Source organism: Diaphorina citri, unplaced genomic scaffold (genome assembly GCF_000475195.1).
Source record: "Diaphorina citri unplaced genomic scaffold, Diaci psyllid genome assembly version 1.1 scaffold1396, whole genome shotgun sequence".
Taxonomy (NCBI): Eukaryota; Metazoa; Arthropoda; class Insecta; order Hemiptera; family Psyllidae; genus Diaphorina; species Diaphorina citri.
Window position 1 is genome coordinate 26564 of NW_007378822.1, and position 24227 is coordinate 50790.

The 24227-nt window shown below is 38.2% G+C and overlaps 3 protein-coding genes and 1 long non-coding RNA gene across 4 annotated transcripts in view; 2 read left to right on the forward strand and 2 right to left on the reverse strand.

Annotated features, from left to right (window-relative positions):
- Window positions 1–23: 23 nt before the first annotated feature.
- Window positions 24–3930, reverse strand: LOC103515675. The gene is made up of 4 exons (XM_008480612.3): window positions 3703–3930; window positions 3254–3496; window positions 2417–2772; window positions 24–275 (listed from the first exon to the last, which is right to left on the reverse strand). The coding sequence occupies exons 1-4, from the start codon at window positions 3758–3760 to the stop codon at window positions 135–137; spliced, it is 798 nt and encodes a 265-aa protein (XP_008478834.1). The 5' UTR covers window positions 3761–3930; the 3' UTR covers window positions 24–134.
- A 433-nt stretch (window positions 3931–4363) lies between these two features.
- LOC113470099 (asparagine-rich protein-like) lies at window positions 4364–7171 on the forward strand. The gene is made up of 5 exons (XM_026828283.1): window positions 4364–4391; window positions 5014–5856; window positions 5942–6493; window positions 6747–6967; window positions 7088–7171. Exons 1-5 carry the CDS (start codon window positions 4364–4366, stop codon window positions 7169–7171), a joined length of 1728 nt encoding a protein of 575 aa, XP_026684084.1.
- A 1315-nt stretch (window positions 7172–8486) lies between these two features.
- Window positions 8487–9731, forward strand: LOC113470098. Its single transcript, XR_003393282.1, has 2 exons — window positions 8487–8564; window positions 9583–9731. It is a non-coding gene; the product is annotated as an uncharacterized LOC113470098 (long non-coding RNA).
- A 1517-nt stretch (window positions 9732–11248) lies between these two features.
- LOC103515679 (excitatory amino acid transporter 2) overlaps window positions 11249–24227 on the reverse strand; it is a 13227-nt gene continuing 248 nt past the window's right edge. The window contains exons 2-10 of the mRNA XM_026828288.1: window positions 24131–24217; window positions 23688–23903; window positions 22023–22102; window positions 21558–21707; window positions 20863–21096; window positions 13473–13664; window positions 13036–13170; window positions 12374–12467; window positions 11249–11915 (exon numbers count right to left, since the gene is read on the reverse strand). Of these exons, the coding sequence (XP_026684089.1) occupies window positions 11802–11915; window positions 12374–12467; window positions 13036–13170; window positions 13473–13664; window positions 20863–21096; window positions 21558–21707; window positions 22023–22102; window positions 23688–23903; window positions 24131–24217 (1302 nt within the window). The 3' untranslated portion in view covers window positions 11249–11801. The remainder of the gene's footprint in view (window positions 11916–12373; window positions 12468–13035; window positions 13171–13472; window positions 13665–20862; window positions 21097–21557; window positions 21708–22022; window positions 22103–23687; window positions 23904–24130; window positions 24218–24227) is intronic.

Sequence of the window (24227 nt, forward strand, 5' to 3'; positions counted from 1 at the left end):
ATGAATTATGTACCAGCAAAGGAGGAGCGGAATCTATTCAACAAACATAGAGCTTTTCCTGTAATCTATTTGACAGACAACTGGGACATTTCCGGATTTTCGGGCAGATGAATGCAGATCTCACAAGTATTCTCTTAGTGACGGGGCACGACCAAGAACACTCCCGATTCACAATTACTCTCCTTGATAGTAGTTATGGGTTTCTCCACATCAACAGAGCGGACCCTTAAAAATCGGTCATGTTTGAATCCCGGCGGACTATTCCTGCCTCGAATCTGAAAATGTTTAATAATTTATCAAGTTATTTATGTAACTACGTCATTTATTTTGATATTATCTACTGTTGCAACAGGAGGACAGTAGCTGAACTCTTTGCTAACCTTGTGTAATCCAATCATTACGGTAAACCAGACAAACATAATGACAGACATCCAACCATTACGGTAAACCAGACAAACATAATGACAGACATCCAACCATTACGGTAAACCAGACAAACATAATGACAGACATCCAACCATTACGGTAAACCAGACAAACATAATGACAGACATCCAACCATTACGGTAAACCAGACAAACATAATGACAGACATCCAACCATTACGGTAAACCAGACAAACATAATGACAGACATCCAACCATTACGGTAAACCAGACAAACATAATGACAGACATCCAACCATTACGGTAAACCAGACAAACATAATGACAGACATCCAACCATTACGGTAAACCAGACAAACATAATGACAGACATCCAACCATTACGGTAAACCAGACAAACATAATGACAGACATCCAACCTTGCTTTCTCAATTGTTATTTAAGTTAATTTTCTTCAATAAAAGCAAACTTATTGTCATTAGCCCATTACCATTTTCCTTACCAGGCATTATCATCCAAATGGATCGCTAATCCCTAATTAATCTAATTATGTAATATTTTCCTGACAGGGGAATGAGTAAATATTGTACTTACAAACAGAACTGAATAGATGAACTATCACACAGCTAATCAATAGATTCATGGCGCTCTGAAATATTCTAACAGGAGGCTCAGATAAAACTGACTGAAATCTGAGTGTGATTCCAATGAAACCACCCCTTTTTTACTAGAGCATCTATTCCCTATTTCTATAGCTCCCATTAGGATTATACCTATTTGTATCAATGATATGCATGAGCATGATATATGTATCTGAAAATGACTGTTGGTACATCAAGTGTTGTTCATGATTTCGGGATGAACCCATCTGCGTGAAGACAATATCGGTTAGCTGATGATTCGGATTAAGAGAAACAAAAAGATTTTAAACTTTCATTTCCATCAGCCTTATATCTTTATATTATCACCATGCAGGACGGAATATCTATTTTTTTTTTTTTAGGTTTACCAACAACTTTCTCTTAATTTAATTGTTTTAACATAGTTCTAATATGAACATGATTTAAATGAACTCTACAGTATGTAAACAAAAACAATGACATAGCACATCGGTGATCTTGGAGAGTTATAAGACCGATTCTTAAAAAATCACAAGCGTGAATCGTAAAGTAGACCTAATTGAAAATGTAGAAATCGTAAGTTTTTCTGTTGATGGTGAAAACTGGAAGTCATTTCAGTTTTGAAGTTAGATTGCTGAGGGTACTTCGTAGCCTTATCGTAACTTGAGAAGTTGATTATTTAAGTAAAAAGTCAAATTTCAAGAGTTACAATACCTCTTTGTCCCCTTTTTTGCCACGTTTTTTCTACCTTTATCGGCTTTAGGGTCCGGAGTTTTGCCCGATCTTATTTTATTGGTATTCCTGTATAATAATCTCTGACAGTGTTTGCTCTCTACATAATCCTTTATTTTCTCATCTGGATCAATCTTCACTTACACACCAATCATTTTGTTGAAATGTTTACAGATAACAATACCTCTTTGTCCCCTTTTTTGCCACGTTTTTTCTACCTTAATCGGCTTTAGGGTCCGGAGTTTTGCCCGATCTTATTTTATTGGTATTCCTGTATAATAATCTCTGACGGTGTTTGCTCTCTACATAATCCTTTATTTTCTCATCTGGATCAATCTTCACTTACACACCAATCATTTTGTTGAAATGTTTACAGATAAACAAACATAATGACAGACATCCAACCATTACGGTAAACCAGACAAACATAATGACAGACATCCAACCATTACGGTAAACCAGACAAACATCCTTGCTTAATACCTGTACATTTTTTAAGAGGTTTGATAAAGGGAACTGTAACTGCCACGGTCTTATCGTCCCGAAAGCGAAGAGAGAAGGAAGACAGGATAGGATGTGTTTAGGATTAAATCCTCCCGGGCGGGAATCGAACCCGCGACCTGGTGATTACAAATCAGACGCGCTACCCTCCAAGTTAACTAGACTGGCCATACTTACATAGTAGAAAACGCCTGGTCTGTCATGATGTTCCTTGATCAGATAGACAACTTGATGTATCATTGTGCGAGAAATGAACGCGTTGAAACCACACCGGCAGAACTGATGCAGAGTCACATTGGACTTGGTACCCACAAAATTAACACATTGAGCGGACTGAGGGAGATGCACAAAGTATCGGTCGTCATTGCAAGATTTGCTCCTCGTGGTTAATACATCCTTGAATCCTAAGCAGAAGTCCTCGTTACATCGCTTCTGAGATCCGTACAGACTGATTTGGTGATAGAGATCCCCTGTCAGATCTGATAGATAGGGAGACTTGTATCTTGACTCACACAGGAGGAATGTTCTGTCAACTGATGGAAGCAAAATTCAATGGGAGACAAAATGAGAATGTATTTTGAAATGCCACAGATGACAAAGATGAATCTTGTTCAGATGCTTAGCGGCGCTTCCCTAGCCAATAGCATGTTGAATGTATACCAGTTCCCAATATTGATCACTGAAGTTAAGCAACGTTGCGCGTGTTTGTATACGGATGGGTGACCATCTGTGAGCAATAGCGTGCTGCTGGTTTTACCCGATCCTACTCAGGCTGGGTGAGGTTTATGTGAGAAGGCGGCCAATTTGTCGCCGAAAGGGGGCTAAAAGCACCATTATAATTATCATTTAACAGTTTCAGTTTTACAATGTTAAACTCTTATAAAAATTCTAGCTACAGGCTAAGACAGTTGAATCGTTCTCATGAAGAAGGGCCCATGTTAGTTAGTAGCAAAAATAACATAGGCCCTTCCTGAGAAAGATTAATTTGATTTGGTTTCCAAACTTTCAACTCACCGACTTCAGTGTACTTATTGGTAACCTCGGACTCGGAATTGAAATTTTCAACAAGATCAAACACGAGATCCCTGTTCTGCTCCATTATCTTCCGATCAACATCCGCGCGAATGTATGCGTCCAGGATGTCAAAGTTAGGTTCGTCTACAGCCATGGCGAGTGCATCTTTGGGGTCTCTCGTGCCGAGGTTCAGGACTCTTAACGGCAACACACGTTTTAAATGATCCCCCGATGCTTGACAGCCTGGAGACAAGAATATGAAGAGGCAATAAAGGCCCGTTCCCACTTCTCGTCCGGAAACCTTTCGTCTTTGAAATGTTTGCCTGGATTAGAACCGGAACCCTACATGGGAAGCACCAAAATTTGAAGGAATGGAAATAAATAAGTGAAAACCAAACAGACTAATGGGGGGGAAAAAATTCCGTCGTTTGAGGTACTAAAAAACTGACCTGTTTTGACGTAGACCGTCAAAATCAAAACAATGCAGCACATTGTAATAGACTTCATGTTGTGATTAATTTTCTCCTCTATGGCAGCACCAAAGTTGCCAGAAGTCCCTACTCCTGGATAATATTATTGATATAACAAAGTAAGCTCTACAATTTACTGAACTACTATCTATTAAGTTATTTCGTATTCTCCTATCTACTATCAATTTGACTAAAATATTTTCCTTGTGTCAACAGTTTTTATAAGGTTAGGTAGGTACTTTTGTAATAACGTTTCTGTCAATGGAAATTTCAGTAAAGGAAAATTTCGCACGTATGTAGAGCAAATATTTTGATGAATAGCTACATGTAACGAACAAGAACAGCCTTTAGTCTAGGAAACGAAGACTTTTTGACGGACAAAAATGACGTAGTTCTGTTTTTTTGCCCAAAAGGTCGGGGATGGTGTTCTGAATAAGGGGTTAAAAGTCTCAAAGCGAGACTTTACGGCTAGCGGAACTAGAAGTGCGTAAATGTCATTTTTCGTGACTTTTTTCAGTTTTTTGCAAATATCTCAAAAACCGTTGGTTCCAGCGAAAAAAGTGTTCCGATCGATTTTGTTCAAAATTAAAGTCCCTACAAAATGATTACTTCCATTTTGTACTATCTACAACATACCATTATGGCACCAGAAGGTCGCGAGTTTCAAGGTTTTTTGCAATTATTTCAAAAATCGTAAATCCTAGATATTTGCAAAAAACTGGAAAAAGTCAGGAAAAATGACACGCCCTTCTAGTTCCGCTAGCCGTAAAGTCTCGCTTTGAGACTTTTGACCCCTTATTCAGAACACCATCCCCGACCTTTTGGGCAAAAAATCAGGCTACGTCATTTTTGTTCGTCAAACCTTAATTTTCAGGCTTCGTTTCCTGGACTACTTGGGAAAACGGGTGATTCATCCTTATTTTTTCCCCTGAAGCAATGAAAAAACTGCTAATTAAATAGGTATGGTACGTGTTGTTAACCTATTGATGTATTATAACTTATTTAACTACCTAAATGTTAAAATGTCCTGTCGTGTTAATTAAAATAAAGAGAAGAAAATAAATAGATAAATGGGAAAAAGATAATTACAACATATAGGTTGAAAAAGAAAAGTTTCATTGTCAAACGTATAAATTCTAAATATGGAAAAAGATTGCCTGGTTATTTTGTACCGAAAATTTTAAACTCCTTAGGCCAAGATATATTAAACATTGTAATCTAAATACTTAGCTGTTGTCTGTCTAATGATTTAATGAATGAATTAACCAACCCCACTATTATTATTTTCAGGAAGTGTTGCAAACATCAAAAAGTTCAAATCGTTGGAAATTTATTTGAACCAAAAATCTCAGCTCAATGGCAAAACAGAATACGTTGATTCAAGAACAAATACTCTACATTTCAAATGTATTGTAGAACTAATTAGAGATGAGAACCATTTGGTTATTCAATACAAGTGCTCTCTAAACGGAGATAATCAAATATGCAACCATTCTAGTCACAAACCTAGGCAAGACAGCAAAAAGAATTGCAAGACTGAACAAACAAACTGTGATTTTGAAAACTCTAGTCAATGTTTTTGTAACATATCAACAAAAAGCCACAAGTCTAATATTAATGTCCCAACTAATATCTGCGGGGATAGGTTTGACATAGAAACCTTGAATCATCAAAACTTGGCAACTGATACTAGTCCTAATGATTTAGAAATTGATGCAAACATCAAAAAGTTCAAATCGTTGGAAATTTATTTGAACCAAAAATCTCAGCTCAATGGCAAAACAGAATACCTTGATTCTAGTACAAATACTCTACATTTCAAATGTATTGTAGAACTAACCAGGAATGAAAACCATTTGGTTATTCAATACAAGTGCTCTCTAAACGGAGATAATCAAATATGCAACCATTCTAGTCACAAACCTAGGCAAGACAGCAAAAAGAATTGCAAGACTGAACAAACAAACTGTGATTTTAAAAACTCTAGTCAACGTTTTTGTAACATATCAACAAAAAGTCACAAGTCAAATATTAATATCCCAACTAATATCTGCGGGGATAGGTTTGACATAGAAACCTTGAATCATCAAAACTTGGCAACTGATAATAGTCCTAATGATTTAGAAATTGATAGTAAACATTATCTAAATAGCTGTTGTCTGTCTAATGATTTAATGAATGAATTAACCAACCCCACCCCCACTATTATTATTTTCAGGAAGTGTTGCAAACATCAAAAAGTTCAAATCATTGGAAATTTATTTGAACCAAAAATCTCAGCTCAATGGCAAAACAGAATACCTTGATTCAAGTACAGATACTCTACATTTCAAATGTATTGTAGAACTAATTAGGGATGAAAACCATTTGGTTATTCAATACAAGTGCTCTCTAAACGGAGATAATCAAATATGCAACCATTCTAGTCACAAACCTAGGCAAGACAGCAAAAAGAATTGCAAGACTGAACAAACAAACTGTGATTTTGAAAACTCTAGTCAATGTTTTTGTAACATATCAACAAAAAGCCACAAGTCAAATATTAATATCCCAACTAATATCTGTGGGGATAGGTTTGACATAGAAACCTTGAATCATCAAAACTTGGCAACTGATAATAGTCCTAATGATTTAGAAATTGATAGTAAACATTCCCACAAGTCAAATATTAATATCCCAACTAATATCTGCGGGGATAGGTTTGAAATAGAAACCTTGAATCATCAAAACTTGGCAACTGATACTAGTCCTAATGATTTAGAAATTGATAGTAAACATTTAGAACATAACATAAATTGTCTCGGAATGGAACAAGGAAATCCATTGTTTCCTAACAAAATACTATATGATACTGAAGAAATAAAACATTCTAAAACAAGAACAGAAGGCATCTTTGATGACGAAGAGCACCTCATTAACATAATTAACAATAACGATAAATTCTAAAACAAGAACAGAAGGCATCTTTGATGACAAAGAGCACCTCATTAACATAATTAACAATAACCTAACTATGTCTCCAGAATGGTCAGATAATTCAACCCTAGACAATATTACGAGTGAGAACAATAACCTAACTATGTCTCCAGAATGGTCAGATAATTCAACCCTAGACAATATTACAAGTGAATTTAATAATGATAATGAAGAGGCTTCTTCACTCTCTGATGAAGAGATCTTGTCAAAAGAATTCACTCTCTACTTCATCCCTCACTTTGAAAAAATCTTAAAACGCGATAATTCGGTAAATAATAATATTTAATATTGATTAAGTACGTTAATAATTAAAAGTTTAATAAATAAGATGATTATTCTTTAAAATAATGCGAAATAATATTTCATCATTCATTGACCGATCCGTCAGGTCAGAAAACCTAACATGTGGACGAGCCTTGGCAAAATCTTCCTTCGAAATGTTGCTAACTTCTCGCATATGTCTTATCAGTAAACTTTTCAAAAAAAAAAAAAAAAATTCCAGGAAACAGGACAAAAACTGAACTCTCGGTAACTTTTAATAAGGTTTTCTTGTTCTTATAGTGAATTTTTCAACTAAAATAGTCAAGGAAATGTTCCTCCATACCAAAGGAAGGGTTTGCACTCCAGAATTTTAGTGAGACCAGAAAAAACCATGAGGTACAATGAAGCTGACAAGTAGAAGATATGAACTGAATCTGTAGTTCTGTACCTGTAGAAAAGTACCCAACTTTTAATAAGTTTTTCTTGTTCTTATAGTGAATTTTCTCAACTAAAATAGTATAGGAAATTTCCCTCCATACCAAAGGAAGGGTTTGTACTCCAGAATCTTAGTGAGACCAGAAAAAACCATGAGGTACAATGAAGCTGACAAGTAGAAGATCTGAACTGAATCTGTAGTTCTGTACCTGTAGAAAACACTGATAAACGATGGACTTTCCTATCGAAGACAGAATCCAGGTGGAAAACCTACAGGATGGGGATGTGTTCAACTATTCCATTGTTCTCCTGAAAGGTAATTATTATCAATAAATAGACATTCAATAATCATTTACATTTTAATTAAAAATCAGTCAAACGAACTAAAACACCTCTTCTCTTATTTGATCAAACAGGGACTGCTCTTATGACACGTCTCTTCATCCCCACCAGGACACTCCATCTTTGTATCTGAGGAGACTCTGTCCCAAAAATCCCGATATATATAACCTCACTAGTGATGGGAAAAATGAAACTTTTTAGGGCTCCGGATCCCAAGTTTCGAAACACTCTAAGGTTTCGGATCTGAGTTCCGAAACTGAAACCTTCGGGTCCGTTACGTAACGAAGCAGACTTAGCAGGGAGGTTTCAGTTTCAGTTCAGTAGGTATCGACACTATTGACATAGTTTGTAGTGCACTTGCGCTTCTGTCTTTCTTTATAAGGTGTCATAATTCAAGTTCCGAAACTTTAACTCAGCGGTTTCATGAAACCGGATCCATATTCTCGGTTTCGAAACCACGTTTCGAAACAGTTTCATGAGACACATCACTAAACCTCACTTACATGGCTCAATATTGAGGCAATGCTCCCCTATTGTAGGTTACATTGTCTACCCACCAAAAACAACCAAAATAACTTGATAAAAAGGGGAGAATAATAATGTATCTCTTCAAATTTCGGGCGAACAATAGGTACTCTAATAATTTTAATTACAACCGCTTCCTCATTAAAAAATAAATGATATTGATAACGAATGTTAATTACGCCAGTGTTAATTAGTATTCAATTAACAGGAATGTGTTTTGGTTCCAGATGGCTGAATTCATATCCTAATGAAGCAAATGAGACGGAGGCACAACCTTCTGACCTGAAATTCGATGCTCGAAGGTAACACATAGGTCGATGAATTAATAAAAGTAGTACTTATTTATACTGAACATAGGCATAGGACTGAAAAGTCCCTTTACTCCAGCAGTACTGAACCCACGCCCTCCTGTTTACCAGGCGAGCGTCTTGACCACTACACCACCGAGGCAGGTTAATTGCAGGTGAATTGTATACGTCAGGAAAATAATAATAATTATAATAATAATAGTGCTTATTTATACTGCTCGCATAGGACTGAAAAGTCCCTTTACTCCAGCAGTAGGCTACCCACGCCCTCAATAAAAGTAGTACTTATTTATACTGAACATAGGCATAGGACTGAAAAGTCCCTTTACTCCAGCAGTATTGAACCCACGCCCTCCTGTTTACCAGGCGAGCATCTTGACCACTACACCATCGAGGCAGGGTAATTGCAGGTGAATTGTATACGTCAGGAAAAGGGCGCCTTCTTTCCCGACCGGCACTTTTTTTCCCCGCTTATCCAGGTTTCCCGATTTCACTTGCTAAAGAAATCGCAAATGCAAAGGGCATCCACTCGTAAAATTTGTAGCCAAACCCTAATGTCAGCCCAAAGCAATCACCCTAGTTAGCGCTCATTCGGAGACTGACGAAAAACGCCGACCCCGTCTGTACACGGGAAAAGGCGAGGAGGAAGAGGAAGATCCAGGTTTCCCAAATGAAGGGACCACGATTTTTCCCTTCTATCCATGTTTCCCATATAGATGGATACCAATTAGACAGGTTCGAGTGTATTTGTGCCACTCTTCCTTGTAAAAGATCTAGTTTCTTAGTTGTAGTAAATTCGTGAAGTGAAAATTTTAAACTTCACTTCTTTCGATCAGTAATCTTGTTTTTTCTCATCTTCAACTACAGCGCTCGTAGAGTAAACACCTCTCTCGCGATTTTTGGTCTGATGATGAGAATCTGAGTATTCTCGAAAGCTCGCCAAATTTTCTTTGTTGAAAGTCGAATCTGAATTGTCTCTCTACCTTCTAATCTTATTTTTTCCCTCCCACAGGAACACGGTAACATCAAACGCGGGTCTTCGGCTGATCGAGCTGCGCGGTCACAAAGCTCTCTGTCTTCGTTATTGGAGTTTCCTCTCTCCCTCCCAGTCGAGAAAGTGTTTCATTCTGCCCATTCAATATGTGACGAGTGCTCTCACCCTGGTCGCTATTGATAATGTGGGGTCTATTGTCAAAATAGAACTCAGATAGAAACAAAGGTACAAATAGTCTCCCAGGTTTGAAATACGGGCCCTTGAACAAATTCTAAGCTTTAATCGTGGTTCTGGACTTCTGACCTTAAGGAGGTCTAGACTAGTAAAAAGCTGGACCGTATTTCTTACGAGTGCCTTGTAATTATTGTATATGCAATGTGCTAGTCTAGTTCTAGTCAAGTTGAAATTTTAATATTTTATCAATTTTATTAGATTGATAATATTGAAGTTCATCATTTTTTGGTTGATAATTTAAACAATAATTAAAAAGAAACTAATAAATAAGATAAAGGAGGCGATCTCTATTTTTACATTGGTTCTCCTTACGTAGATACCCATCGTATCGCAAAGGTTTAAGCGTTTAAAGACTCGGAAATCACTCGATTTTTTTTTTTTTAGATTAATCATTAAAAACATATAATAATAATACCAATAATCAGGGCGCCTTAAGGTCGAGTGGGGCCCAGAAACTAATCAATCTTCGATTTGTCTTTATGTTTCTTTCCCGACCGGCACTTTTTCCCCGCTTATCCAGGTTTCCCGATTTCACTTGCTAAAGAAATGGCAAAAGTTGAATGCAAAGGGCATCCACTCGTAAAATTTGTAGCCAAACCCTAATGTCAGCCCAAAGCAACCACCCTAGTTAGCGCTCATTCGGAGACTGACGAAAAACGCCGACCCCGTCTGTACACGGGAAAAGGCGAGGAAGAAGAGGAAGATCCAGGTTTCCCCATTACAATTCCCAAATGAAGGGACTACGATTTCTTTCCCTTCTATCCGGGTTTCCCATATAGATGGATACCAATTAGACAGGTTCGACTGTATTTGTACCACTCTTCCTTGTAAAATATCTAGTTTCTTAGTTGTAGTAAATTCGTCGAGTGAACATTTTGAACTTCACTTCCTTTGATCAATAATCTCATTTTTCCCCAAATGAACACTTTTTCCCTCATGTAGAAATTTTGAACTTCACTTCGTTGGATCAATATTTTTTTATTTTGTACCTGTAATTTTATTTTAAAAATATTGTACCAAATACATAAGACCTTGTTTAGACTGCGGGAGTAAAGGGACTTTTCAGTTTCATTCTGGCAGTATAAGCAGGGTATGAATGAATGAATAATAGTGCTTATTTATACTGCTCGCATAGGACTGAAAAGTCCCTTTACTCCAGCAGTAAGCTACTACTATTATTGATAATAATAATAGTGCTTATTTATACTGCTCGCATAGGACTGATAAGTCCCTTTACTCCAGCTAGACTATTATTGTGGTCAAATTCTCAATTTATATTGAGGATAAAATTCCATACCTCGGCTGGGATTGAACCCACGCCCTCCTATTATTGTGGTCAAATTCTCAAATTATATTGAGGATAAAATTCCATACCTCGGCTGGGATTGAACCCACGCCCTCCCACCAGGCGAACGCCTTGACCACTACACCACCGAGGCAGGTAGAGTATGCCAGGTATTAAATAAGTAGGGTATGCCAAGTATTAAATAAGTAGGGTATGCCAAGTATGCCAGGTTTAGTAACCTATCTGTAGTTTTTAAGATACGATGGACTCCAAGTCAAGTCCTAAATTTATCACATTAAATGTGAATCAACTTTAGCAAATTTATCATCATAGGCAATCGTTATTTGTTCACTGCTGGACAAAGGTCTTCATTCCTCCATGGAATTATATCCTAGGATGCATAAAGCACAGGACAGGATTAGCGAATTAACCGAGTAAAAATTCCTTTCACTCAATCATCATAGATAGATAAGGTTAAGCAAATAACTGAAGGGGGAAAAAAAACATTACACGTGTTCTTCCTTGGTTGTAACTTCTTTTTTGATAGAGGGAACTGTAACTACTCTTATCGTCCCGAAAGTGAAGAGAAAAGGAAGACAGGATAGGAGAAAGCCAGCCGTTCCGAGAACGAACCGGAATCGAACCCGCAACCTAGCGCTCACAAGGCAAACTCCATAGCAGGAAGCAGAAAGTAGGTACAAAAAGAAAACAAAGTATACTAAGTTATCACAGATCCGTTTTGTGGTTTTTCTTCGTCAGTGGAAACTTCTATTGAGCTTAACTTGATGGCTTGGTCCTCAAGACTTATTCCTTTGTTTGTGTGACCGTCTTCCTGTAAGGAGAAACAGGGAATTGAATATTTAGAGGACATCAGCTGTATGGCAGTATAAAATTCTGACCAAGGGGAATATTTTTCATTCAAATTCATTGTATGTATCTTCATTTCATCATGTTTGTGTTTTCAGATATGTAGTATGTAGGTATATTAGGTACCATAAACAATAAAGTGGCACTATATTAAATTTAACTGTTGAAAGTATCGGGCTAGGTACATACTTGTTCTATAATCTCAACAGACTAATTAGCTCAAGCACTATATTACAAAGACTAATAACAGTCATTATAATAAATTGTAATTAGTAGGTTTTTTTTACGTGGCGTAAGTAAATAATTTAACGTGTGACATATTTACTACGTGGCTTAGGTAGGTTAAATCATGTTACATGCAAAATGCAAACGAACGCAGCCAAATTCACTGAATAGGAAAAACCAAATACTTTTCTCACTTACCAAGTCCTCGTTAAGTTCTTTCTGAGATAGATGTTCCACAACCGCCACAGCATAGCAATCTCCTAGTAAGTTGTTTGGTGTTCTGAACCGATCCCTGGTGAAATAAAAACACATGAATATTAGAAAATGAAAATGCCATTAGAAAATATAACAGATTAGAAAATTGAGACGCCATTAGAAAATATTAAGGAGCGCGGTAGCGCTCCGGCCCGCCAAGTCAAGAAAGTTTGACCGCGTAACAGATTAGAAAATGGAAACGCCATTTGTGATCTTGTTTTTCGTTCAGCTGAGCTTGAGCAGTCCCAAAAGCAATTCAATAAAGAGACTTTATGTAGATCTGACGGTAACTTTATCTTTATTAAAAAAAAGTTGAAAAATAAAATTGCTCATTCGATTTTAGGACCGATTTGCTCCAGATTTAAGCGCCAGGTAAAGTTTTTTTCGCTAGCCTAGTTAGCTTGTTTGGTAACGCGTCTGCCTTTTAAGCGGTAGGCCGCGGATTCGATTCCCACCCGGGGCGGATTTTATCCTGAACGGATGATGTTCGTTCTCAGGAAGGCTGGCTTTCTCCTATCCTGTCTTCCTTCTGTCTTCGATTTTGGGACGATAAGACAGTTGCATTTTGTTAAACCTCTTTTAAAAAAGTTCCATCGGATACTTACACGAACCAATCGACAGCAAACAGTAGTGTAACGTCATCAATAGGAGCATTGATAGTACTACAAAGCATAACTACAAGCACAATAGCGGCACTGGGAATGGCGGCTGAAGAGAAACTAGTGAACAGACAGGCGAGACTGGAAGGAAAGAAAGGGAGACGTTAAATAGAGACTAGTGTCTAGTTGTGGGACTATAAACAGGGATGAGAACAGCTAATCCTAACTAGCCTAGCTGGCTGGCAATTTTCGAACGGTTATCTCTGCTTTTAAAGAATAAGCAAACGTCTTCACGATGCGATGGTTAACTGCGGTTCAGGACGAGTCAATTAAACATGGCTAGAGACCGTCACCCGGTGTATGCCAGAAAAAAAGATATCCTTTCTTTATCCTACCATCACCATTCAGCTACAGCTGAAGCCGGTACACCAACAGTTGCTTACCCAATGGTGAATATCTCTCCGAAGCCGAGATAGATGTTGTTGATCTGAGCGAGAAAGATGACAGCACAGGGCAGATAGAGAGCAGAGCCATCCATGTTGATCGTACCGATAGGTAGGATGAAACGGGATATACGAGGGTTCATCTTAGCTACATCATCCATCACTCGGAATGTAATGGGGAGTGATGCCGACCTAGGAGAGAAATAGAGGAAGAAGTTACTTAACGGGTGGACCACTCCTGTAGAGGAGGAGCAGCTCCTGTAGAGGTGGAGCAGCTCCTGTAGAGGTGGAGCAGCTCCTGTAGAGGTGGAGCAGCTCCTGTAGAGGTGGAGCAGCCAGTATTTCTCAAAATCAATTTGTCTCGGGATCCAGTCTTAAAATAATAAAAAAAAAATCCTTAGTTCCCTATTTTTTCTGCTCTTTCACTCGCCTAAATTAGCCCGTAAGGTCCATTTAGGGGATTTTTTTCCCCACAACTCATGGTGCACGTTGCATACCTGAATATTTTTCAGGCGCTCATTAAAAAATCTCCACATTTCGTAGTAAAAGACAATGGTCTGTTCCATGAACTCCACACTCATCTCACTTTTTACTCAATGTACAGAAAATACTGACCTATGTACTATGTTAAGCTGTTAAGCAACGTCCCAGCATGGAGTGCATTTGGATGGGCCTAGAACCAGTTACTATACCATTACATGATGACATCCCTCTTCACACTTACCGACTATAAGGCAGGATATTATAAACGGGAGTATCAGAAGTTTGAGAGATCGCATGAACAACTCTCCAGGATAGGAGATAAGGAGGATGGTATCACCAGAGACACCTAGCGGTCGTAACGCAAAGCCTGAAACAAAATGGCCGAAATTATAGTCCCGTCGAAAAGTCATTCCAAATTCGCCCAACCTACCTAAGTACCTAGCTATCTGTCAGCTAAAGAGGCCTGCTAGCTGCTTAAAATTCAAATAAAAAGGAGTGATATCATCATAATCATAAATAACGAGGAGGATGGTATCACCAGAGACACCTAGTGGTCGTAATGCAAAGCCTGAAAACAAAATGGCCGAAATTATAGTCCCGTCGAAAAGTCATTCCAAATTCGCCCAACCTACCTAGTACCTAGCTATCTGTCAGCTAAAGAGGCCTGCTAGCTGCTTAAAATTCAAATAAAAAGGAGTGATATCATCATAATCATAAATAACAATTTATTGCAAGGTACATAACAATTTAGTGACAGGCGCGCGGCGCGACAGATAAAATTAAATCTTAGTAGGTGACAAATCATTAAGATTTAACATCTGACCCCACGCATAGCCTCAACAACACAATTATGAGCAAATGAAATCACGTTGATATTGATATAGAAAACAACTGAGGACATTACCTCTTATGTATTATGACTATGACTCATTTTCGATCACTCTGATATCAACAATATGTAATAAATAATATTGTTGTTTTTAGTACATGATATTGGAGGTAGGTATCTATAGGTACTCTTCCCACATTACCAAAGTCCAAAGTCTCTACCTATCTACCAAATCAAATTGCTGGGATAGACTTACCTAGAGCTGGAATAGGCTTATCTAGGGCTACATTAGTCATACATAGGGCTAAAATAGTCCTATCTAGAGCTAAAATGGTCATATGTAGGTCTAGAATAGTCTTACCTAGGGCTAGAATAGTCTCATCTAGAGCGGGAATAGTCTTATTTAGGGCTAGAATATTCTTACCGGGCGCTTTATTAGTCATACTTGGGGCTAGAATAGTATTATCTAAGGCTAAAATAGTCTTACCTAGGGCTAGAGTAGGTTTATATAGGGCTATATTAGTCATACCTAGGGTTGAAATAGTCTTACCTACAGCTAAAAGCCTTATCTATTAGGGCTAGAATAGTCTTATCTAGGGCTATATTTTGACTTACTTAGAGCTAGAATGGTCTTATCTAGGGCTAGAATAGGTTTATCTAGGGTTATATAAGACTTACCTAGGGCTACATTAGACTTACCTAGAGCAGCTCCTATGATCACCCCACTCATGGTGAATATGAGGAAGAGGTTCTTGTTTACCCATTGCATAAGGCTGCCTAGAGTACCTCCAGAACCATTTCTTCTCTTATCCATGATCATTATGATATCTGAAACATAATACAGAAAACATCTGAGTCACTACACAGAACATGACATTTTTTTTTTTTTTTTTTTTTTTTTTTTTTTTTGGGGTTTGAAAGAGGGAAATTTAACTGTTTCCGTTTTTATTTTTCCCCCAAAAAAAGCCCAAAAAAAAAAAAAAAAAAAAAAAAAAAAAAAGACTTAAATACGTAATCCAGGGTTCTCAGATCAAATCTTTAAAAAATATTTTCTCCATAGACAAGCACGGGGCAAACAGCTGGTTGTTTATGAGGGTTTTCTAAAAAGAAGAAGAAAAAATAGGTCAATGACTTAGCTTGAGGCGTCCTCTTTCACTCACCCGAAATCCAAGAGAGAAGGAGAATAGGATAGGAGAAAGCCAGTCGTTCCGAGAACGAACCATTTAGAATAAAGTTCAACTCGGGCGGATATTGAAATCGCGACCTACGGGAAGTATCAAAATTTAAAGAACTGAAGTTTATGTCACTAAAAACTCTTTAGGAAATATTTTGTTGGCATGGAAAGCACAACAGATAGAGTGAGTGACCCCTGGAACTATTTGTTCCACATTGATTTGGATCGGAAAACAAATCCGTCACAGAATACACAGTAGGTAGGTACTTACTGAAAATATCAAAATACACATGTACCTACCAATGTACCTATATCACAAGGCAAATCAGAGAGACTAAAGAGTATGCAGAGCACTATTGAAAGAACTGACCTTCTGTCCTATGCGAATATCACAGGCGTAACAAGCAATTATTGAATTCGTGATCAAACACATGACAACATCATCTATGATCAAGAGATCAACACTATAGTAACACAAATCTAAATATAAAACGACTAGGAAAAACGATAGCCTTCATATTAAATAGTTCTATCAGTCAACATAATATATGTATTCCGCCAATTAGATCACCTTCAGCCCAAGCCTATAGCCTATCTTTTGTTGGGTGGAAGAGATCATAATAATTTACAATATGACAAACCTGCCATTCAACATTCAAGTCCTAAAATGACCACAACAACGAGAACAACAAAAACAATAACACAACATTTATCACAAATCACAACACTTTAACAACATTGATATTTGATATCTTTATGTAGGTCATTTGTATTTAATCACAATAAAATATTGATCACAAATTAGGTTCGTCTTTTGATTGTAATAATTATTTTATTAAATTGCCCTACAAAATCGAAATTGCCATCACAATTATAATTTTATTAATCAATTACCTAATCACAAAGATGGAAAATGCAAAAGAACGAGCACCTATATTGAAGTTGTTATTGTTTTGAGCGCGGAGGTTATTGCTAAGTACTAGTGTTGAAGCTGTGAAGGAAGAGAGATGACTATATAGATGACAGAGATGTTTTTAATTTGAAATTTCGTCAACAATGCCGCTTGTCACCGCTTGTGGCGTTTTCTATTGATTGAAGAAAGACTAGATGGAATGGGGGTAAAAGGAAAGTCTAGACCTCTAGACTATCAGACTGAGGGGGTGAAAGGAGTAGTTGCAGGTATAGGCTATGAGGGTGAATGGACAAGGGATGGGGCTGAAGGGATACCGTCAATAAGATCATGATAAAAGAAATACTTAAGTACCAAAATAGTAAAGCAGAGGGCGGTAAAACATAAGCATTTATCTTGATATTGTTCATAATGCTTGAAAGATTAAAATAGCTTTCGGGTTTAGAATGTCAGAATGTGTAAAATCCTTCGTTTGGGCTTTATTTTTTAGCCAACACCTGAGAGCAGCCTAAGACGCGTTTCGTTCTTATTGGAACTCATCAGTTAGACATAGCTCTCAGATGCTGGCCAAAAAGGCAAACAGCCCTAAAGGATGGGTTAGGTAAACTATACGAATCTTCTCGAGATATTTGATAGAGGGAACTATAACTGCTAAGGTCTTATCGTCCCGAAATCAAGAGAGAAGGAAGACAGGATATAGGAGAAAGTAAGTCGTTCCGAGAACGAATCTTATATTTTTAAAGTAAAATCTGCCTCGAGCGGAAATCGAACCCACAACCTAGCTCTCACAAGGCAGACGCGCTATCCTCCAAGCTAACTAGGGTGGCTGCAAATAAACTATAGGTACTGATGAATTTGATACAACAAGAACGCAACAACAACAACAACAATACTGACTGACAAGACAACAACAATGCTGATGACACATCGGTCCAAGAATTTCCTGATATAATCCGATAAACCTGAAAGTCTAGTCAAGGTAAACCACAATGTGCTGCGATTTGAAAGATTTTTAGGTAGGTAGGTAGGTATTTACCGATAGCTATAAGATAGGTATTAACTAAGAGCTTAGGTAGACTTTTACCTGGTAAATTTAGCGCCAGGTAGTTTTGTCTCGTTATAAAGTAATGCATAGGTAAGATGACTAAGATGGGACGTTTATTGCCTATAGAGACTATTTAAATAAATTCCACGAAAAAAGTGAGGTAATACTAAAAGCCACATCCTGTATGAGTAGATAGGTTAGGTATTATTCATTCTGAATTCTTTAAAATGACTCGACGATTTTGCATCAAGTTTGTCTTTTTGTCCGTAAATGTGTTTGTTCCGTTCCACAATAACTCTCGACCGGTTTGTGCCATTATGATCAAGTTTGGTAGATAGGTGGTAGGTATTAAGCACACATGCACCTACAAGAAATTTTCTCTTCGATCTCCATTGGTCCATTAAGGATCCGCAGGGAAACTATTTCACTTATTTAGTTAGACACATAGATAAATTATAAATAACGAGTAAATGAAATCACGGTGATGTATTATGATTATGACACATGTATTATGATTATGATTATGACACATTTTCGATCACTCCGATATCAACAATATGTAATAAATAATATTGTTGTTTTTAGTACATGATATTGGAGGTAGGTATCTATAGGTACTCTTCCCTACTATGTTAAGCTGTTAAGCAACCTCCCAGCATGGTGTGCATTTGGATGGGCCTAGAACCAGTTACTATACCATTACATGATGGCATCCCTCTTCACACTTACCGACTATAAGGCAGGATATTATAAACGGGAGTATCAGAAGTTTGAGAGATCGCATGAACAACTCTCCAGGATAGGAGATGAGGAGGATGGTATCACCAGAGACACCTAGTGGTCGTAATGCAAAGCCTGAAAACAAAATGGCCGAAATTATAGTCCCGTCGAAAAGTCATTCCAAATTCGCCCAACCTACCTAGTACCTAGCCATCTGTCAGATAAAGAGGCCTGCTAGCTGCTTAAAATTCAAATAAAAAGGAGTGATATCATCATAATCATAAATAACAATTTATTGCAAGGTACATAACAATTTAGTGACAGGCGCGCGGCGCGACAGATAAAATTAAATCTTAGTAGGTGACAAATCATTAAGATTTAACATCTGACCCCACGCATAGCCTCAACAACACAATTATGAGCAAATGAAATCACGTTGATATTGATATAGAAAACAACTGAGGACATTACCTCTTATGTATTATGACTATGACTCATTTTCGATCACTCTGATATCAACAATATGTAATAAATAATATTGTTGTTGTTAAATTAAATTATCTGTTGATACTACAATGATATTGGAGGTAGGTATCTATAGGTACTCTTCCGACATTACCAAAGTCTCTACCTATCTACCAAATCAAATTGCTGGGATAGACTTACCTAGAGCTGGAATAGGCTTATCTAGGGCTACATTAGTCATACATAGGGCTAAAATAGTCCTATCTAGAGCTAAAATGGTCATATGTAGGTCTAGAATAGTCTTACCTAGGGCTAGAATAGTCTCATCTAGAGCGGGAATAGTCTTATTTAGGGCTAGAATATTCTTACCGGGCGCTTTATTAGTCATACTTGGGGCTAGAATAGTATTATCTAAGGCTAAAATAGTCTTACCTAGGGCTAGAGTAGGTTTATATAGGGCTATATTAGTCATACCTAGGGTTGAAATAGTCTTACCTACAGCTAAAAGCCTTATCTATTAGGGCTAGAATAGTCTTATCTAGGGCTATATTTTGACTTACTTAGAGCTAGAATGGTCTTATCTAGGGCTAGAATAGGTTTATCTAGGGTTATATAAGACTTACCTAGGGCTACATTAGACTTACCTAGAGCAGCTCCTATGATCACCCCACTCATGGTGAATATGAGGAAGAGGTTCTTGTTTACCCATTGCATAAGGCTGCCTAGAGTACCTCCAGAACCATTTCTTCTCTTATCCATGATCATTATGATATCTGAAACATAATACAGAAAACCAAAATTATTGATCGATTTTTGTTGAAAGATCAATGTTATACCTAGTGGTCCCGATAACAACTTACCTTCATTACAATACGCGTGTTTGGATCTGGACTATCTAAAGCTAAAGGTTGGCGGTAAAAGTCCAAGTCAAGTTAGTCAAGTCATAAATTGTATAATCTGCGTAAACAACATTTGCGACAAGCATTGACGCTTAACACGGTAAAAATCCCATCTTGTTTATCGTGTTCCAAAAGTTTCTGGATACGGACTTAGCAGTAGTCGGCAACGATAGCAACAACAACTTTACGAGACCGATTCATCAAACACCAGAGTTAAATGGTAAATGATTTTCTCTCGATATTGGACGTCTTGAATTTCACAGTCGAGTCGGTTGTGTCAATAGAGGAATCACTAATGGTTACGGTACGGATAGAGTCTGTTCAAGTTAGGGTACGAACACTTCCGCGGCAGAGCTGCAGCACATCTCTTGCTATTGCTGTTGATGGCTGTGGTTCAAATTAGTAAAAAAAAAAAATCAACCACGTTCGTACTATGTTCAATTCTTTTGCAGAGATACCGTTAGGCCCGACGCACGTTGGGAGCGTAGTCGAGAAACTTTTAGATTTTTATCAACTACGGTTTCAATGTGCGGCGGGCCCAAAGCCTGTAAACATAATTACATCATTGTTTGTTTAATCTACTGTGACAAGCGTGAACGGATAAGCGTGGATTAGTCTTGAAACAAACTACCAACTCGTTTTTCGATTGCAAAAAAATATTTCAACGGGTTACTTTCTGGTGTTCTCCTGTTGACCCAGCTCCTAAATGGGAAGCATTGTGTCTCTTCTCGCCCATCTGATGGGAGGCATGTTACGGAATGGGCATGCTACGACATAGACCACATGCGTCTAATGTAGCAGTTGTTTCATTGCTACGGAATAAAAACGGCGGTGGAACAATCGTCTTTTTTTAACTCCAACTCACTTGGAAGCGGTGGCGAAGGCTGTGATGATGGCTGATGAGAACTTGTAGTAATACTCGTAGGGGTTCTTCCTGATGATGATGAAGTAGATGAGTTGACTGATGATGAGCTGGTAGATGAGGAATCCGCCCACAGTGCAGAGAATGAACAAACTGAGCTGATGCAACGCCAAGCCAATGTTGGCGATAGAGATGATCTTACCGCAGATGACGCTGCCTACACCGATTGGAGTGAACCTGGTGGTAAAAAGGAGAAATACATAATAAGCTGTGTACACATATAGTCAATCCCGTCGCGTCCATCGACGGTCGATCAACGAGGTGAAGATGTGAATCTACGTTGTCGGGGCAGTGTACATCGATCGACGCCGACAACTATGTTTGGACACACCTTTAGACTTTTCAAGGATTTATGCGATAGCCTCAATGATCGCTCAACCAAAATTATTGATCGATTTTTGTTGAAAGATCAATGTTATACCTAGTGGTCCCGATAACAACTTACCTTCATTACAATACGCGTGTTTGGATCTGGACTATCTAAAGCTAAAGGTTGGCGGTAAAAGTCCAAGTCAAGTTAGTCAAGTCATAAATTGTATAATCTGCGTAAACAACATTTGCGACAAGCATTGACGCTTAACACGGTAAAAATCCCATCTTGTTTATCGTGTTCCAAAAGTTTCTGGATATTCGCTTACCAAATTGTTCCAAGTAGCATTTGAAGCAGCGTCTCATACACGGTTTGGAAGAAATCAATAACACTCTGCTTCTTATCACCCGGCAGAGTACCAAGTACTGAACCAAACACCAATGAGAAGAAGATCACGCCAAGAGTATTGGTGCCGTCTCTGAAAAAAAAATGATGAAATTCATGATAATATCTTTTTCTTTCTTGAAATAAACTCCTCTTGGATAGCTCTTTAACAGCCTGTCTAAAAACTAAAAAGATATTCAAGAATCAAGGTCCTCATAATGTGCAAGAATCATTATTGTCCTTTTTATTTACTTTTTAGCCTCTCCTGAAAAGTTTACAACATGCAAGATGAACGGTTTTGGCATATGCCAATTCAATTGCTTTCCCAAAGAATTTAAATCCAAACTTTCTTGTACACATTGGGGTCTGGAAAAGAATGATGGATATTTGACGCCATTTTGTTACTCACCTATATCCTATATTTCTCTTCATAGCTTTCACTGCAGATGTAGCGTTGGCTGAACTATCTTCAATGTAAGTTGTAGCAGTCTGGGGGAGAGAAAATCAAATATAGAGATGATCTTACCGCAGATGACGCTGCCTACACCGATTGGAGTGAACCTGGTGGTAAAAAGGAGAAATACATAATAAGCTGTGTACACATATAGTCAATCCCGTCGCGTCCATCGACGGTCGATCAACGAGGTGAAGATGTGAATCTACGTTGTCGGGGCAGTGTACATCGATCGACGCCGACAACTATGTTTGGACACACCTTTAGACTTTTCAAGGATTTATGCGATAGCCTCAATGATCGCTCAACCAATAAGCTGTGTACACACATAGTCAATCCCGTCGCGTCCATCGACGGTCGATCAACGAGGTGAAGATGTGAATCTACGTTGTCGGGGCAGTGTACGAGTACATCGATCGACGCCGACAACTATGTTTGGACACACCTTTAGACTTTTCAAGGATTTATGCGATAGCCTCAATGATCGCTCAAACCAAAATTATTGATCGATTTTTGTTGAAAGATCAATGTCATACCTAGTCGTCCCGATAACAACTTACCTTCATTACAATACGCGTATTTAAATCTGGAATATCTAAAGCTAAAGGTTGGCGGTAAAAGTCCAAGTCAAGTTAGTCAAGTCATAAATGTATATTCTGCGTAAACAACATTTGCGACAAGCATTGACGCTTAACACGGTAAAAATCCCATCTTGTTTATCGTGTTCCAAAAGTTTCTGGATATTCGCTTACCAAATTGTTCCAAGTAGCATTTGAAGCAGCGTCTCATACACGGTTTGGAAGAAATCAATAACACTCTGCTTCTTATCACCCGGCAGAGTACCAAGTACTGAACCAAACACCAATGAGAAGAAGATCACGCCAAGAGTATTGGTACCGTCTCTGAAATGATAAAATTCATGATAATATCTTCTTCTTTCTTGAAATAAATTCCTCTTGGATAGCTCTTCAACAGCCTGTCTAAAAACTAAAAAGACATTCAAGAATCAAGGTCCTCATAATGTGCAAGAATCATTATTGTCCTTTTTATTTACTTTTTCTCAGCCTCTCCTGAAAAGTTTACAACATGCAAGATGAACGGTTTTGGGATATGCCAATTCAATTGCTTTCCCAAAGAATTTAAATCCAAATTTTCTTGTACACATTGGGGTCTGAAAAAGAATGGTGGATATTTGACGCCATTTTGTTACTCACCTATATCCTATACTTCTCTTCATAGCTTTCACTGCAGATGTAGCGTTGGCTGAACTATCTTCAATGTAAGTTGTAGCAGTCTGGGGGAGAGAAAATCAAATCATTAGATAATTATTTTGGGTGAAACATTGCCCTTTTGTGTAGGTATCACAGAAGTGTTAAGTACCTCATTTACTATGTTTTTCCTATCATTGATCTTTTTACACTGGTAATGGCGCCACTGGTCACTTATTCGATTAAAATTAGCGTCTCTCAATATTGTCCTCACAAGGCTGAGCGCCCCCCCGAATGTCAAGCACAGAAGAGTGGAAGTTTTCTCGGATGATCGCCCGGGCGGATTTTATCCCAAGCGTTCCCCTATCTTGTCCTCCTCTCTTCGCAACAATAACCTTATCGTATAGCTCACCTGTTGGAATGCAGCCTGGAAGATATTGTCAGGCAACAGGTTTCGTCCCATATCCAGGAACCCGTCCATAATATTAATCTGTTTGATAGCAGGAGCTTTACCAGCGTTAAATTTAACCTCTGGATTGCCGGGATGTATCACCAGGGCCAGAGTTATACCAAGGATAACATTGATCAGGGAGGCTAAGTTGATTTCCCTATCATTAATCTTTTTACACTGGTAATGGCGCCACTGATCACTTATTCGATTAAATTAGCTTCTCTCAATATTGTCCTCACAAGGCTGAGCGCCCCCCGAATGCCAAGCACAGAAGAGTGGAAGTTTTCTCGGATGATCGCCCGGGCGGATTTTATTCCAAACGACAGGGTTCGTTCTCGGAACGACTGGCTTTCCCCTATCTTGTCCTCCTCTCTTCGCAACAATAACCTTATCGTATAGCTCACCTGTTGGAATGCAGCCTGGAAGATATTGTCAGGCGGTGGAGCAGCTCCTGTAGAGGTGGAGCAGCTCCTGTAGAGGTGGAGCAGCTCCTGTAGAGGT

What these genes read in the sequence shown, in the direction of transcription:
- LOC103515675 (XM_008480612.3), bottom strand. Translation starts at nt 3,760, where the DNA reads ATGAAGTCTATTACAATGTGCTGCATTGTTTTGATTTTGACGGTCTAC. An exon ending in GACGGTCTACGTCAAAACAG is followed by an intron (nt 3,497 to 3,702) that starts GTCAGTTTTTTA and finishes TCTTGTCTCCAG; the next exon opens with GCTGTCAAGCATCGGGGGAT. An exon ending in CAATAAGTACACTGAAGTCG is followed by an intron (nt 2,773 to 3,253) that starts GTGAGTTGAAAG and finishes TGCTTCCATCAG; the next exon opens with TTGACAGAACATTCCTCCTG.
- LOC113470099 (XM_026828283.1), top strand. Translation starts at nt 4,364, where the DNA reads ATGGCACCAGAAGGTCGCGAGTTTCAAG. An exon ending in TAATGATTTAGAAATTGATA is followed by an intron (nt 5,857 to 5,941) that starts GTAAACATTATC and finishes TATTATTTTCAG; the next exon opens with GAAGTGTTGCAAACATCAAA. An exon ending in TCTTAAAACGCGATAATTCG is followed by an intron (nt 6,968 to 7,087) that starts GTAAATAATAAT and finishes CCGATCCGTCAG; the next exon opens with GTCAGAAAACCTAACATGTG.